The sequence below is a fragment of the Anabas testudineus genome, chromosome 6 (genome assembly GCF_900324465.2).
Source record: "Anabas testudineus chromosome 6, fAnaTes1.2, whole genome shotgun sequence".
In the NCBI taxonomy this organism is placed as follows: domain Eukaryota; kingdom Metazoa; phylum Chordata; class Actinopteri; order Anabantiformes; family Anabantidae; genus Anabas; species Anabas testudineus.
This window is the reverse complement of record NC_046615.1, coordinates 10,594,207-10,611,663: the sequence shown is the minus strand read 5'-3', so window position 1 is coordinate 10,611,663 and position 17,457 is coordinate 10,594,207. Positions and strand designations below refer to the sequence as shown.

The 17,457-nt window shown below is 39.4% G+C and overlaps 1 protein-coding gene across 1 annotated transcript; it reads right to left on the bottom strand.

The window, feature by feature from the left end:
• Positions 1–7,357: 7,357 nt before the first annotated feature.
• Positions 7,358–17,196, bottom strand: LOC113165855 (ubiquitin-conjugating enzyme E2 H-like). The gene is made up of 7 exons (XM_026365626.1): positions 16,825–17,196; positions 12,616–12,692; positions 12,254–12,328; positions 12,115–12,154; positions 11,818–11,870; positions 10,385–10,513; positions 7,358–9,648 (listed from the first exon to the last, which is right to left on the bottom strand). The coding sequence occupies exons 1-7, from the start codon at positions 16,875–16,877 to the stop codon at positions 9,524–9,526; spliced, it is 552 nt and encodes a 183-aa protein (XP_026221411.1). The 5' UTR covers positions 16,878–17,196; the 3' UTR covers positions 7,358–9,523.
• Positions 17,197–17,457: the final 261 nt, after the last annotated feature.

Genomic DNA, 17,457 nt, shown 5'->3' with positions numbered 1-17,457 from the left:
CCCTCTGCTGTCTGACAAGACACAGTACACAATATAAATCTTTATACTATCTAAAACAAAACTATTTAGTTCTGGGATTAATACAGTTTTTTTACTCTTAAAGTAAACAGTGAAGAGTTTATAAACTGCACAGCTGCTGATTATCAGCGTGGAAGAACCACATTTCTCGTCAACACTGATTTAAATATAACATTACTGCTTTTCCCAAACCAGCATGTAACATGTTATTCATAGTTTCAGTTCATCTTCTGTTCTGCCTCCACGTTTGTCATGCTTTTCTGTTGCCACTTTTCATTTTTCGTCATAAACAACAGTAAATGGCCATGCTCACACACAACCCTGCACATAGGTTGCACAGCCTCATATTATTCATGAGGAAGTTTCTTTCTTCCCACTAGAGGGTGTAAAAGGACAGATGTCTCATCACTGTCTTAGTGCTGAACACTGAGATAAATTGTATTTTTTAGTTAATTTCTTAATCAAGAGACATAAATGCCATTTGTGTATGTGTAATTAAGAGTGTGTGTGTATGTGTGTGTGTGTGTGTGTGTGTGTGTGTTTCACGTGCATCATAACGACATGTCATTATTTTAGTGACTTGCTGCTACAGTTACATTAAAACACTATAATATCTGTTTTCGTTCAGTTAATAGCCTGCTGAGGAGGTCACTGAGTTTAGAATCAGATTATTTTATTACAGTGTGTTTTGAAGCCAGTTAGCACTGCTCTTTGTTTGGCTCTCGATTCACAATTCACAAAAGTCCTCTGATACTTTCAGTGAAGCTTTATATTGCAGAGTGACTTGTCAGCATTTTGGTTCCTGCTAGATGATACATAATTAACCCTTCTCCTAGAGAATCCATCTGGATAGATGACAAACATTATCTGTTTGCTTTGATGGTTGCACCATGTCTCTCTCTGATCATGAAGTCCTAAAAATACCCCCCCTGTCCATGGATTAATGTAATCCAGAGTCTTCCTGTGTTTGTGTGTACCAAGACATGGCCTGGCTGAAGTACAGGGGAGCAGCACGGTTGTTACTACTGTGACCGATGAATGAATGAATCCAGTCTCTTCCTCTTCATTTCTTTTTCTGATAACTAAAACATCCCTGACTCCTGTTCCATCACTGTTCTTCTGTATTTGAATTCATCCCACATAATGTGACACTGACAGCAACCAGTGTAAAACACCTTTAATATTACAGGGACAATAATATACACAGGGATACAGAGCAGTTGAGACAGCATCAACTGAACCATGAAGTGAGCCATTAGTGTAGGAGATTAATGAGAAGATCCAGTAACCTCCACACCCAATAAACTCTAACAACTCCACCCACGTCCTTGTATTACCAGTTTCCCATAGTCAGAATATTTGTGTGTAGACCTACTCATAACCTATTGGTTGAGGATGTATCTGAGAATGGCAGATGGCCTGTGCAGCCAATTCGCTGCTGGGGCTGTGAGCTTGGTTTAAAAGCAGTTTTAGAAACCAGGAAGTTGTGTATCAGGATTTTGGGTGTGTGTGTGTGTGCGTGTGTGTCCGTCCTTGCCTCCTCCCTGTTAGGGATTCTCCCTAAAGAGCTTTGATGCCTTCTCTGCATCACTACACGCTCTAATCACTCGTACCAGCTGTCAGTGTGTCGGCCTCCCTCCTCCCCTCTCTGCATTGGCTGGCACCACTTAACCTCACATCCTCTGCAGTCGGCCATGATGGACTCTCGCAGTGCTCGTACTGACACACGATGAACATGTATCAGCTACTGATCGCTCTGACTGCTCCATCCAAACACACAGTTCATTCATATACAGTAAATGTGACTTTGTTAGAACTGCACTAACATTATATACTGTCTATAATTATGGACCAAGTTTTCTTTTTCTCTACCATTTCTTCCATAGCGCAATCAAATAATTGGACTAGAAAATATTTTGTCCAGCTACATTACATTTAAATTCAGTTAACAGTATCTTCTAACAGCTGCAAACATCTGCTGAATAAGTGAGTTTTAACTTTAACCTCTATTACATCTAAAGTCAAATTCTAGTAGATCATTTTATACACATTTTATAGACGTTCTGCTTGTATTATTCAATTATTAGAAACAAAAATCAACTGTTTAGAAAGTTCAGTGTAGCCCAACTTTTGACTTAAAGGCTTCTATCACATCTTATTTTTAGTAGTATATTATAATTGTACAAAGAAGTCTTTGTAATTTAGCTGAGCTTTATTGATATGAACGGGGCCAAGATATTAATAGAAACAGTCATCAGTATAATAAAACACAGTTAAACAGAAGGACAAATGACATCTTCCAGAGCCATCATCAGCCCCTCTGTCAAACAGAACATAATTTATTTATTTATTGCAGAACTGTAAACCACTGCGTCACTTTTTACTTGGTGAAGCTAATAAACTGTGATTTACTACCTTCAGGTCCAAACAGTCAAATTTAAGAATATATATTCTGTAAATTCTTCCTCGGACATTTCAAACTTTTAAATTTGGGAAATAAAATTATAATTTTGGGAAACAACATTGAAGATGGGATCTCAGTGTAATTAACTGTAGGTGGACAAATCCTAATACAAACAACAGGATTTTGATAGATTTGCTAAAGTTGGGTTTGCATTCACTCATTTGTTAGGTTTTAAACGTCCATGGTCTGCAGGGGCTCAACCCAGACCCTGGGTCTACAAGCTGCTAACACAAACAGTGAGGAATTACAACCACAGGCCTTCAGCTGCTGGTTTCACGACACCCATGAACACGATTGATTGATTTATTGATCGGGGTATACAATGGTCAACTTACTGCCTAATGGCCTGTGTATGGATATATGGGTTATGGCCCAAAAAAAGTCTCCATTGGCTCAAACCTTCAGTGTTTGAGGTCTAAAATTACCCTTATGGTTTGATGTCATGACCAGCAAAGTGGGGCCGACATGATGCTGAGGGAGCAGAGAGGAAGCACAGAGAGGAACAGGGATGTTTTCCAAACCAAGAGATTTGGTCTGTGCTTTGTTTTTATATCACTACACTTGCTGTGTCCTCACTCGGTTTCTACAGTGTTCTGAGACTGCAAGTAGGCTCAGGGGGAACGGTCAGTTTTCACCCCTCACTGCACCGCCTGCAGTCACTCACACGCCCACATCCCAAAGCAGCATTTCTAAACACAAAATCATCCTTGATGAGTCCCGGGATAAGTGGAGGGTGGACGCGTAAAAGCTCTCAATCAGTTGTTGGCAAGTCTAGAACCACTGGATCCTTCCAGCCCACCAGAGTGAGTTCTACCATTGCCAAACACTGTGGGAGAGTACACCAGTCGCCACCACATCTGTGTGACAAGTGGGGTTCAGGTTACACGGGACGGCATCTCCTAGATAGAGCACCGGCCTCCATGGCAACCAGTGATATCTGAGAGGGAGGATGCAATCGATCAGATCCATGGCTCATCTTTCACCCCCTCCCCTCCCGCTCCTCTCTCTCACAAAGATAACAGAATAACACATGAGACATGGGATTATTTATGAACAGCTGAGTGTCTGTCTTGTCCTATATTGGCACTACACATGATTGCCCAAACAACGAGAGACAAAGCAAAAATGTGCTAGTGCCAAAAGAGGCAAAGAAGATGTGACACATTGGAGAAACAATATTTGAAGTGTTTCAGATCTGTCCGCTGGATTTAGACTTAAAGTTAGCGTAGAACTGGGACACAGGCAGTGTGGTTCGGTCTCTACTCTGTTTATGGCCCTATGGTAATTCACTGATAGTGTGCGGTGACAGTGAATTCTACCAGTGCCATACACAGAACAGGAGGAGATACATTAATCCCACATGAATGCTAACAGCATTGACGGCTACGCAGAGCTGAATAAAAACATGACCAACTTTTCCTCAAAAGATGAAACTTGACGGCCTGTATGCTGCTTTGTGGTCAGGCTCTACTTCCACGTCTGCTTTTAAAACCCTGCTGACATGTTCTGAGGTTGAGGAGTCTGGTCTTGACAGTGCAGGACTGAACCGAGCAGTCAAGCTCAGATTCAGTGGTGGAGTCGTTTCATGTTAGTTTTGTCCACTTGTGCTGGAAGACACAATTTGCCCAGTTTCCCCATGGAGATAAGGCTGTAGTTACCTTTGCTTCTAAAAGTTACTGTTGGATTATTGTTAGCGTTAATATTTTGGGCCACATTCTAACCTCCACGAAGAGCAGGTCTGCTGCTTGGATTGATTCTGGCTGTAGGGAATGATGTGCTAAGTGATTTTTGAGATGCTCCAAATGGGTCCCAAAGCAGGGCTCATCTTCCCGTTTCCGGGAGAGATCAATAGAGTAAAAAGCTTGAGAGAGACACAGAGAGAGAGAGAGAGAGAGAGAGAGAGAGAGAGAGAGAGAGAGCAAAGAGCTGCTTCCCTGAGTTCCATGTTTTTTTTATATTCTGTATATTTTGTTGTTTATATTAAAGTAACAATTATGTTGTCCATTGTAAGGATTTGTAATAAAGACGAATTCAGGAAGAGAATAAAACATATTGAGGTGATTCAACAAAATGTGTTTAAGGTGAGACACTGTTCAACCACCAAATCTCTACATGACATCATTTGAAGTATTCTTAAAAACTACAAGGAAAACATGAACCCATCATTTTTCATTAGACACTATTGTTGTTGTGTTTGCTTTGTGATGACTATTAACTCCAGTAGAGGTCCACTTCTCGGTTCACTAATTTCTCCAAAAGTTATTCAGAGGGCTGCGTTTTGATTTTTTTAGATGCAGTATTTAATTTCTTACCTTTAATAAAAGTAGATTATATCTCCTCACTGCAAACAATACATTAGTCAAAAAGATCAGAAGAAACTTCTTCATCGAGCCAAACCTCCAAAATTATCCAGCAGAAGAACATGTCAGAAGTCTCTTTTTTTTTATCGTATCCACTGAGGGTCATTCAGCTGGAGGAACTGGAAAAGTCGTTTGACGAAGGCAGAACATTTCTTTGATTCTCCTCAGTCCACACAGTCTGGTCACTCTCCGTATTCCTCTCTCCGTTTCTCATGGCTCCCTGCTTGTTTGGGCTGTGTGACCGGGGATTTTCTAGTGGACAGGTAATTAGTTGGTAAGCATCTTAACCCACTGGCACTACAGTAATCCACACTGTCCTCCTCCCTCTCCTTCTGCCGCCTCTATACGCAGGCCTACAGCACATTTCCGATGCGCCTTTTACGCACAGGGCGCGCACTGGAGTGTCGAAGATGAAAGACACTGAAAAACCGGTTAATTGTTTTAATTGAGTGTTGCCCCACATTAGTTTCTTACACTTCAAAGTAAAACCTGGATTATTGTCAAGCAATAGTACATTAATAACATTAAAATAGACTGCAACAGCCATGCGTCTGAAATAAAGCAGATTAAAGATTACGGGCTAAGATTTAGGATATGTCAGAATTAAACTAGGTCCAGCTTTCGTTACTGTGCTCTGTTTCTACTCGCGTGACGGTTCCCATGCTGTAAAATCCTGATGTTTGCTAACAGACCACAGACTTACCAGCTTCCACCGGGTGTGGCATCCTGCTGCAGCCAGGCCTGAGGCTCCGCGCTCTCTCATCCCTACAAGGGACTAAAAAGTTTCTCCTCTGCTCCTCGTTATATATTGACACCCAAAGGTCCCTCTGGGGCTCATTCACCTGCTGTCGGTGATTATTAGACAGGTGATGTGAGCCCGTCAGAGGGGGATAGGACAGGTTTGGGTTACGGCTCCTTCAAAGTTGACGCAGAAATCCAACCGTCCACCCTTTGTCCTGTCTATACATTATGAAGGAGGCGCAGCCGGCACAGCGCTGCTCCTCTTACTCGGAAATAACTTTACTTAGCACACACAGAAGTTTATTTTAAAACTGATATCGCAGTTTTATTACTCATTAGACGAGCTTTTCACTAGATTTTTGGAGCACTGCAGTTAAAACAGGAGTAACTGGCGTCAAGGCTCCGTCTACAAACTTCCACAAAATGATCTTTAAAAATATATAAGTAAATAAAGGGAAGCAAAGTGCTGAGATAATTAAACAATTTAGATAATTTACGGAGCTATTTTGTACAATAATAAACCATTATTCATTTTTAACAATAGATTATTACTAATAAATTATCTTTTTAAGTTACAATTAAAATAATTTCCAATATTCTGAGCTTGAAAATACAAACTAGTTTCACATGTTCTAATGCCACTTTCATACAGCATGTGATAATTCAAAATACCTTTTACATTTACTACAGTTATTCTATTTAAAGGGAAAATAATTGCAATGAGTCTTAATCATTGTAATGTACTGAGGCTGGTGATACCCTTCAGCCAAATGTTGATGTAGAAACAGGAAACTCATTATGCCCAGAAAGAGGCTGCTGGACCACACAACAATGAATATTTCATAAGATCATTATTGTCTGTTAAAGAGAAGCACAGCATCTCAAGGCACAAGAGGAAAGGACTGTGCAGGTTGTTCATTCATTTACCTTTTTAAAATAAGTCATCAAAAATCTGAATAAATCCAGAAAATAGTTTGGAGATAACCAAACCAATTCCTGCTCTGGATTGAAGAGGTACAGTATTTAAGGCTTTTAACATTTTTTAAACCAATAATGTGTGAAGTAAAGTAAAACTGGAATATCTGTCAGGAAAAGGAAAAAAGTACATAGACAAAGAATTTAAAACATGATCGTGACTTATCAGTTATTACATACAATTTCAGCAATGAGTTACTAAATCCAGACCATAATAATAAAATCAAGTTTTAAAGGTTTCTAGTTTTTTTTTGTTATTATTTTTATTAGCTTCCACTACTCAACTCTCACCAATAACCTAATTTTTCCACAGTATATATTATAACTTGTCATGAACTAGGATGCTGCATATAAAGCAAGTGAATGATTTTTATCAATTCATTCATTTTGCGTTTCACCTACTGTGCCATAAAGCCAACCTTTCTCTCTTTCAGGAATGCCACCACCTGTCTTGCTGCAATAAAAATAACTATGTAGGAAAAAGAAAGAAATGATGAAAAGTTAATATTATCTAATTTGTTATTTGACGTGGAAAAACATAAATGAAGCCTTATGCACAAACATGCAATAACAGACTTACTGAACAGTTTGCGCACCAGACAGACAGGTCTGCCACCTTGTGGACAGAGGAGAGACACCAACACAACTCTAAAGTTCTTATACAGTATGTGTGAATAGTCCTGTGATCTATGTAAATTATGTTTAACAAATCAGATAATAAATAAAATTGACCTGTTGAAAATGAAAAGTACAAACACAGACACAGTGTCAAACACACAGGCATATGGACATAGTTCATATATATTTTGTTGTTTATTTCTTTTTTTCTAGTTACAAGGGAAGCACATTTATTTATTTTTTGCCTTTAAAAAAAAAAATCAGGGAAATCTCAACTTGTATCTTTGACATAGGGCTTAAAAGACAAAAAAATAAAAACTAATTATAGGCATCAAATGTATGTGTCTCAATAAAAATACGTAACACACCGATGAATCCAGATGATGACAAACAAGGCTGGATCGTGGATTGTTTTGCAAATAACAAATGACTGACATCATGTTGTCCTAAGACCTACACCGATATATATTTGGTTGCCAAGGCTAATTAGAGTCATTTAAACTAGGCTACTTAACGAATATGCCATGTTACAAACTATGACATGCTAGTTTTATTAACCTATATTACTTTCAAACAAAGATAAACCCTACTGCAAGACACAGTGAAAGAGATTCTGATATCATTTTTAAAAAATTAGAAATATCACTTCTCTGGTAACACCTCATTTTGCACAGGCGCTAGCAGGCACATGAACGTTTTCGGGGCTAAACCAGGACAAAAGCTGTTAATCCGTCCACTGAAGAAGAAAAAGAAACAGAGGAAACCTGCGCCTGAATTTAAGTTTTAACTAAAATGAGGTGGCCACTCAGCATCTGACACTTTAAGGAACATTATTCATTTATCTTCTGATTTAAACTCAGTCTCCAAATCCAGTGTGTGGAGGATTTCTCATCTGTTTATTGTCGTTTTTAAAAAACTTTTTGGGATATACATGAAACTAAGCTTGAAGATCCGTTATATTTTTGGTCCTGCCATTTTGGAAAACAACTGGCCATCAACAGTGTGACAAAAGTAAATGCGACTATGTCGGATGGCTGAAACAAAGAGCACTTCTGTCTAACAACGTAAAATTATTTGATGAACACATTTGCATAAGAAGAGGGTGAAGGGGAGCAGGGGTGCAACTTTTTTTTTTTTTGCAAGATTTGATCCGACCCACAGACAAAGATGCATTAATTCTCCTCATCTTTACAGGACAATTAAGTCTTTAAACTAGTGTGTTATATAAGTATTAAACCATACAGTATGATGGGATTCACCACCCGCAAAAAGACTAACTATCCCTACGCAAGTCAAACACCTATTATAGTTCAACACAAACAATAGGCAAAGTTTAGAAGTTCAATAACTCAGCAAGGACCTGGATAATCCCCACCAAACCCCGTCCGGTTTACAGACGTCCTCTTCAGGTCTACAACGTTACAGCTCCACAATGTCCTACACAAACTTACTTCTGTGTCATGCGACAATATACAAAGATACTCAGAGAATGACAAACACTTTCCTAAAACGGAGAGGAGGAGGAGGAGGAGGGTGCTGAAGATGAGAAGGATCAGGACTGTGAATGGTCTCCTCCACTTCTGCTGAGCATCATGAGTCAGTACAACACAGGTTATCAATACGCCATAATTCTCTCTGGATTACATTCATGCATGCACACAGGCACACTAGAGACAGACACACACACACACACACACGGCCGCCCACACACACGTTGTCACGGTTGATGCATTGGTTCTCTGATAGTGTGTGTGACGTGTCAGCAGGTCTGCACAGAATGAAGTCCTGTCAGAAAGGCCTCGTGCAGCCAGTCAGGAAACAATGAAGACACGGCTGCTTTGTGGCCACTAGTCTCAAGTGATGATTGTAATGGCAGCAGCTTTAAAAAAAAAAAAAAAATCCACGATTTTCTGAAGTCAAGACCACTCGGAGATAGTGACTCGTCATCCTGCGGTCGTCTGTCGCAGAGGAGAAGATCTCAAGCCTCATGATACAGTACAATTAAGAGAAAATGTGGTGAGGTGAGGCTCTGTTCAATTTAGACTCAGTGAAGCAGAGTGAAAGCCTTGACTGAAGCCAGTACAGATCATGAAAGTGAATAATTCACTCCATTCTGATCTAAACAGGCGATCTCAGGGTGAAGAGGAGGCGGAAGTGGCAGGTGGTGACGAATTCCTAAAGAAGGGTTAATATTCTGCAATATCATACTGCAAATCCTCGTGTAGCAATAAAAATCCTTGTGTTGCTGTAAAAAAGTGTCTTGTTTAAATATGAATATAGTACTGAGTTTCTGCTCTTTAGGAAACGAGTCTGTCGTGTGGTGAAGGGGACAGGATCTCCCCCATCACTACAACTCCATGTCCTGAGCCTCGTCCTCCGAAAAGTCTGACATGGAGCTCTCGGAAGAAGAGTCGCCCCCTCCTTCCTCCTGCTCTTTTAGAGCCTCCTCTGTGGCATACTTCTGGATGTACTCTGAAACAAGAAGGAGAAAGATGTATGACTGTGCCTGTGTGACGTTCGCAGCTTCTTAGCAACAGAAAAGCTTCACAGCGTCGAGCACTTTCGCGCATCGACAGGTACGTCAGTCGAGCGTAAGGAAGACATCTGTGACTGAGCCCTGGATCGAACCTAGTCACAGTGTTTTTACCACTTTAAAAAGAATCTCAACTCAGAGCCTATTTAGAAGTCTTTTCTACACTTGTTTGAATGACACCACCAGCTGTTTGTTAAACAACTAGGCTCACACAAAATACAGTGAATGGAAATTAATTGGTTTTAATTTCACACATTTCCACAATTTTCAATTATTTAAATTTGTTTTCAGTCCTCATTAAACTGCTTCCAATAATAGGAATAAGGTCCAAAGGTTTCACATTTTTATGGTTGTTCTCAATACAGTCATGAAAGAACAGGATGTTTTTGTGTTATTATTTTAGGCACAATATATTTTTTAATACTCTTGACTTAGATGAAGATCGGATCACATTTTATGACAAATTGATGAAAGCCATGAAATTCCAAAAGGGTCACATCCTTTCCCTGCCACTGTACATATAGTATCTTGTCTGACATGGCTTATGTGAATGTGTTGAATGTTGAAATATTTTAGCTGCAACAGCTGCAGCAGCTCATTGCAATTGAGAAAAAATACTAAGCATATACCAGTTTTAAATCTCAGCATCTTATCCGCCATATCACTGTTTGCTACCTTTAATCTTGTGTTTATAATCCTCCGGTCGGTGCAGGTACATTGCGGCTGCGTCCCCGTTCAGAGGATCGATGGGGTTAGGGTAGGCGAGCAGCTGGGGGAGGAATGACTCAAAGATATTGGTGAGGTCTGGTGGATGTGGGGAGAGAGATTAGTCAGCACACAGAATAAAATCCAACAAAGAAAACTCAGCAAACTGAACTCTCATTTCTCCAACACTGAGTCACTCCATTATGTGTGCAGCTACAACAACATCCACTACAGTGAAATGCAGGTAAACAACTGGGTGTCAGTTCATTTTCTGCTCCTATTAAAGGAGGTTAGAGTGAGGTTGTGGATCCCGAACAGCTGAGAGCAGCTAAAATTATCTCACGTTAATGTTTTTATGTTATGTTTTAGTTAATAGGTTAAATAGTGATGGTCAGGTCCACAAACTACAGTTAGGTGCAGAAGTATTTGGACAAGACATGTTTTTATGATTTTGCCTTCATACACCACCACAATGGATCTTTGCTGCATCTTTGGGATCTTCTGAAGACCTTAAAATTAGATTTGTTGTTTGAATATGCCATCAGCTACAGCTCAGGAAGCCTTTTTTGTTCTCAGTATAATACATCTTTCAGATACATATTCTAAACAAGTACAGGGTATTTTGAAATTAGCCTGAGAAAACTCACTATGATGTTAACCCTTTAATACCACTGACGACAGAATGACTGAATAACTTCATTACTAAATCAGCTATTCCATCAAGGTTACTAGGTGTGTTCTTCTATCTGAATGTTCAGTCTGTTACTCATCACAGCTAATGATTATTATGTGTGCAAAGTGCTCATTATACCAGTGTCACACCACCCACACAAAATACGCAACCATTTGTCAGGGTGTTTTCGAGCACACACAACACATGTCTAGGAACAAACAAAGCTGATCAAAACAAACTGAAGAACAAATAAAGTTTGTTGTATCTCAGCTGTGATATGATCTCAGACCTCTCTCTCCATCTCTATCTCTCTCTCCCTCTCTTTAGTTTTAAAACACAGATGGTTTTAAATCGCAAAACGTTTTAACCTTTATTTCAAAAAGAGTATAACATTGTTTTGGAACAGTGACGTACTATTGAGGTAACGTGATCTAATAAAGTATGTGTTAACATGTCTTTAACAACAGGTGAGGAGGTTCACTACAGACTGGTAGAAGTTCTCTCAGGCTCAGGACCTTCTTATCTGGCAGCACTCCAATACATGACCTCAACACAAGCACCAGTTATCACTAAAATGAAAGCCGATTAAACTAAGATGGTCTGTCTGAAGCTGTACTGTAGAGGTGTAAGCTGCTTGTTTTGTGTGTTTTTATTGCCTATTACTGTCAGAGGGTTAACAGAGCAACCAGCAAAACTGTCTGTCAAAACGAGAACTGTGGCATTTGCTTACCGTAGAGAGCGGTCCAAGTCTGGTTAATGACATCTAAACACACAGTTCCTGACCTGAAAAAAAAAGAGGCCTTTAAAATAAGAGTCTAGCTGAGATTGTCAAAATAAACAAGGGTGCCAAATTATATAAATAATAATGAAGAAAGGAAACACCTTTCACACACTTTTGAATTATTGCTGTATAGTCCAAACAGAATACATTTTTTTAACAAAATATTTGTATGTCTTTGCCAGTTTGCCTTTAAAAAGGAAACTATCATCAGGAAAATATACTGATTACTCAAACGGTCGTACTTACGCTTCGTCAATGTTAGGATGAAAGATTTTATTCATGAATCCTGTAAAAAAAAAAAAAAAAAAAAAAAAAAAAAAAAAGGTGGGGTTTAATCACTCTGGGTTAAATTAGTAAGATTAATAATATTGTATGTACAATATACCTATTGATGGGGATTTGAAAGGGTATTTATCAGGCAGATCCACTCGAACCTTCCATACACCTCCTTCATATGGTGCTAAATAGACAAGATTAATCAACAAACAAACACCTTAGAAAAACTGTGTAAGACAAAACACTATTGTCCAGATTGTTAAGAAATAAGAAATAGTTCAACATTCTGGATATATATCACTTTGCAACAAAAAGAGTAAACATATTTTCCAAAATGTCCAACTATTGCTTAAAATTAATACTTTAATATGCAAGAAACACTGAAGCAATACTGTTCATTTTAAATTACACTAGTGAAAACCTGGTAAATACTGTGCAGAACAAATGTGAAAAGTTTTGTGAGGCTCTTACTTCCAGGTGGTCCGTGGAATTTGACCACGAACTCATTGAGCCCACTGAGGATGGTGACCTCATGCTTGCTCTCAATGCTGATACTTTGTTAAGGAAAGGTCACACACACACACACACACACACACACACAGGCAGAGCTCCCGTGTGTTGTTTGGACAGAGGTCAAACACAGGTTAAATAACATGAACCAAAGCAGTGGGATCAATAACACAGTGGCCAGGATTAGACAAACTCCAAACCAACAGATAACCTTTCTTACTTTAACAACAAAATTACCTCACAAGTCAGAACAGAATGAAAACCTTTCCACTGTATGACTAACAATTTTCCAGTACACAGTAAAATAAAACATATAGAACAGGTTTTATCAAATATCAAACACCACAAGTCTCTGTGTATCAAGCATATACTGGCTTCAGCTGTCCCAGCTAAAAAGAAACTTATGGGAACTTTCATCTTTGCTGCAGGTAACTACAGCTGGATAAGACGGAAGGTGATTTGGGTGGTGTGTTATAATCATAGCATGTGGTGGATGTGTGAGCGACATGAGACTGAGTCAACCATCTGACAACAATGCAGAAAGGTCGAATGTGTCCAGTCAATGACTGCGAGTCTGACAGTGATGGAAAAAACACACACACCAAAACCACACCATGAACTGTTGCACAACGTTTCATCACCTAATCATAAATCCTTCTGTCAGCTTGATCCCAACCATTTCACCGAGGTAACTTTAGGATGCTTATTTACCCAAACAATAATAACGCTAGATAGTTTGATAACATGCAAAATAACTGCTAACATCTACCAGAGAAAAGGAAGGTTTCAAAAAGCTCAGCCACTGAATAGAAAATGTTTGCAAACCACCAACTAGAGTAGCTCTAAATGTGATGTGAGGCAATGGGTCCTATAAATAAAACCTGTTATAGATGCAGACTTGTGCAGTAAAAATATGTCTTTCCCTTAGGGCGATCCATAGAAACCCAAGTATAAGCTTACTCAAGAGTAATGCACACAAGGGAAAACTTTTATTTTGACAAAAGATGTATCATCATTATTCTCTGCCACAAATAAGAGGTTTTTGCTGATGAACATATTCATTTTTGCACATCTGTAAGTCTAGTTGTCGAGCTTTGGCCCCATTTTGGAAAATAAACTGTACTTTTACTGGCCTTTGGTACAAAAATATTTAGTTCACTTCCATTTACATGAGTTGGATACACACTGATGACTGTAAGGGCAGAAAAATAATCAGCTGCATTAATTGCATCTGCAGCAGTTTACCAGAATTAGCTGTGCTCATCAACACGCGTCCAACTAACATATCTGACCTAAAGGCACAACATGAGAGTACTTATAGTCTCTCCTATTAGAACAGGAAGAGCTAAATCCAACCACGTTTTTTCCTTAGTTACATTAGCTATTTTTAGATTTTTCATCCATATTTTATAATGATGCCAAAGAAAAACAAAAGCCAATACTCTTGTTTTTCAGTTTTTCCTTGTGACTGTACATCCATGATACATGTGGTAAAAATCTAAGTTATTATCACCAGCCCTACCTTAAAATAGTGTAAAAATACCAAATGATCTTAATTAAAATCCTAACAAATCTTATGTAATTGTTCACAGTCACTGGAAGTTATCAAACTGATACAAGTGAATCATTCAATAAACACTGATTAAATCTTCTTAGTCACTCCAAGACATGTTTGTGAGTATTAGATCACCTTTTAGGCTTTCAAATGTATTATGTGAGTTAATCAAATCAAAGTTTGACTTTTAATTTAACTGTTCTAGACACTAACAACTTAATATGTAAATATAAAAATAAAGTACTTAATAAAGTATTTACTTAGAAATAAATATCAACCTGATATAATACACTAATGACACCTATGAGCCTCAGAATCCCCTGCACTTCAGCTTTACCACAGGCTGCTCAGTCCCTCCCCCACACAGCTCAACACTTCAGCATTGTGAAAAAGGCTCAGAACCTGACGTACTTTCTGAGGACGCTCGGCTCCTTCAACTCTGCAGCACCATGCTGCGGCTGTTCTACAAGTCTGTGGTGGCCAGTGTCATCTTCTGTGCTGTGGTCTGCTGTGGCAACATGAAGGTGGCAGACACTAACATGCTGAACAAACTAATCAGGAGGGCTGGCTCTGTTTTTGGGGGTGGAGGTAGACCCTCTACATGTTGTAGCTGAGAGGAGGATGCTGTTAAAACTCCTCTCAATCCTGGACCATCCCTCCCACCCACTAGAGTGTGCTGGTTGAACAGAGGAGCATGTTCAGCTAGAGACTGATCAACATTAGGTGCTCCACAAAGCACCACAGGAGAACCTTTAGGAACCCTCAAACTTTACAACTACTCCCCCCTGTGTAGGGGGGAGGGGAACTGACTATCACCAGAATCAGTGTTTCAGTGTTATGTCATATATTTGTTGTCATTCCCCCCTGGACACTTATTATTGACCTATTTTTATCCATCTTTATATATTCTGTGTATAAATAAAGTTTTTCGTATGGATGTTATTTTGTACTTGTGTTGGTGTAGATATTTTCTGGTTGTGGTTAATTTTCTTTCTAGCTGAATTTCAGAGCAACTGTAATAAGGCAAAAATAATTTCGAAACATTTTTGAATCTATGATAAATGTCTAAACCACATAAACACATATAATCTCAACATACTCAAAAAAAGTATGAGAGCTCAACAAGTCTTATTTTGTCTGACCAGGAAATCTTCAATCTTCCAACTACACTTTTCTGTGATAAATCACAATGATCTTCAATAATCAGCACTAGTTGTTCCAGTGTTATGGTGAAAACAACTTATGAAAACACCTATTGAGAGTAGTGTGTGTTCAGCCCTGACCCTGCCACGGACTGGATGTTCCCAGCCCCCATTCCTGCATGTGCCCGGACAGCTCGCTTGTTGTTCCTCGATCAGCTGTGTGTGAAAGCCCGCCCTCTGCCGTGTTCCGGATGGTAACAGCCTGACCAATCACACAGCAGCAACTAGCTGCAGGACAAAAACAAAACAATTCATGCTCATGCTGTCACAAAACCTTTTCATGCAAAGTTCCGCTGATACCTGCAAATAAAGAGCAGCAAGAGGAAAATGTGCACGGGAGGAGACGACACCAGTCAGCTGTCAGCACAATGAAACGTAGCATCACTGAGATTCAACCTCAAACAGAGTTATGTTATTGTGAAAAGAATAATTAAATACATGCAAACATGACGTTTTCAGTTCTTTCGGCATCGGTAAATGGAGATAAATCACGTTTAGATTTCATACCTTTAACAGTATAATGTGGGGTAAATACGATAACCGAGACTTTCTCCACTATTAATAATAGAATTCACGCTTTGTTTAACCTCAACTCGATTTAGCACATTGTTTATGTTTGGGGATCAATGTAAAGAAGAACAATAAGACATATTAAAGCCTGGTTTCTATGGTCTCTAAGATGAACTGTAGTAGTTACTTAGTTTTTCTTTGTTATATGTCTTATATATCTTTTTAGTCTGTGACGGCCGTCATTTGTTCCTTCTTGGTGCTAGCGTGCTACACAGTCAGCTACATCAACGTTACCATTACTAGCTAAATAATGAAAAAATAAACTTGTCTTTTCACAGAAGTGCTGCCAAAATGTGCAAAGGTCTTCGCCAGTCCTTCACGTTGTGTTGTCAGTCTGCTGGGGACACATATAGTTGGGCTAACAGGCTAACTGGACGCTTTCGAGCTCATGCTAACAAGATTCAAAGCTAACACACACACACACACACACACACACAGCTGTAACAGTAACGTTATATTGCGACAGATTCCGCTGCTAATTCTCAATTGATGCAAACAAGAAGATCGTTGCTAATGTATCAGCAAGCTAACATACAAGTGAGTTCACACAATGTTAAAGTGAGCTACTGTTAGCTTCCTCGCTATCCGGACAACTTCACAGTGAGCTAGCTAGGTTAACGCTTTTCAAACGGCACAATGTAATGTTAGACAAGCGGTAAACATCAGGTTTTCACTAAATATATGAATATCCCAAAGCTAATAGTCACATAACCGACATCCTTATATCACCCATCGGGAAGAAATGATGTAACTGATCAACACTGAAGAGCTGACAGTTGTTAAAAACCACTTGTGTCTGTTTGAATCGCATATTTGTGGCTTGTTTATGTTCTGAAAGGATACAGTTTCACCACGTCGGTATCCATTCGCCTCTTGCCCGGACTTGGAGACGACATTTTTGTATTCCTTACAGAAAAGATCTAAAAATACTGCGGCGATAAGGCTACCTCAATCTTCCAGCTACAAAATACCTACAAGCTCACACGACTGTATCAACAGCCTCCCCACAGTGTCCATAAACAGGCTCCTAGCTGCAACATCGCCCACTTTATCTCCTCTCAGCGGATCCTCCGTGTCTGACCAGCTCTACCTACTTGTGTCCTGTCCTGAAGACTTTCTGCCGCTGACATCAACCTCCAGCGACCAGCCTGACGAGAGGAGGAGCTCGGCTGCAGAAATACACTGCACAGAGCTCCACTACGCTGCTGGTGCCTACTGATTAAAGTGATTTACACTGCTGTGGCCATTTGTGCACACATGGAAGCTGACATATAAACAGGAAATGTAGTCTTTGCATTTGTTTTTCTGAGGTCGCTCAAGAGTGCTCAAAGAACTCAAAGTGTTTGCTTTTCTATCATCCCTAGATCTACGAGGAGTTATCTCCCTGAAAAGCTGAAACAGGCACATGAGGCCAAAATTAATTTTCCTCACATGCACTCTGTGTCCATCAACCATTAATGTGATTGGTTAATGAGT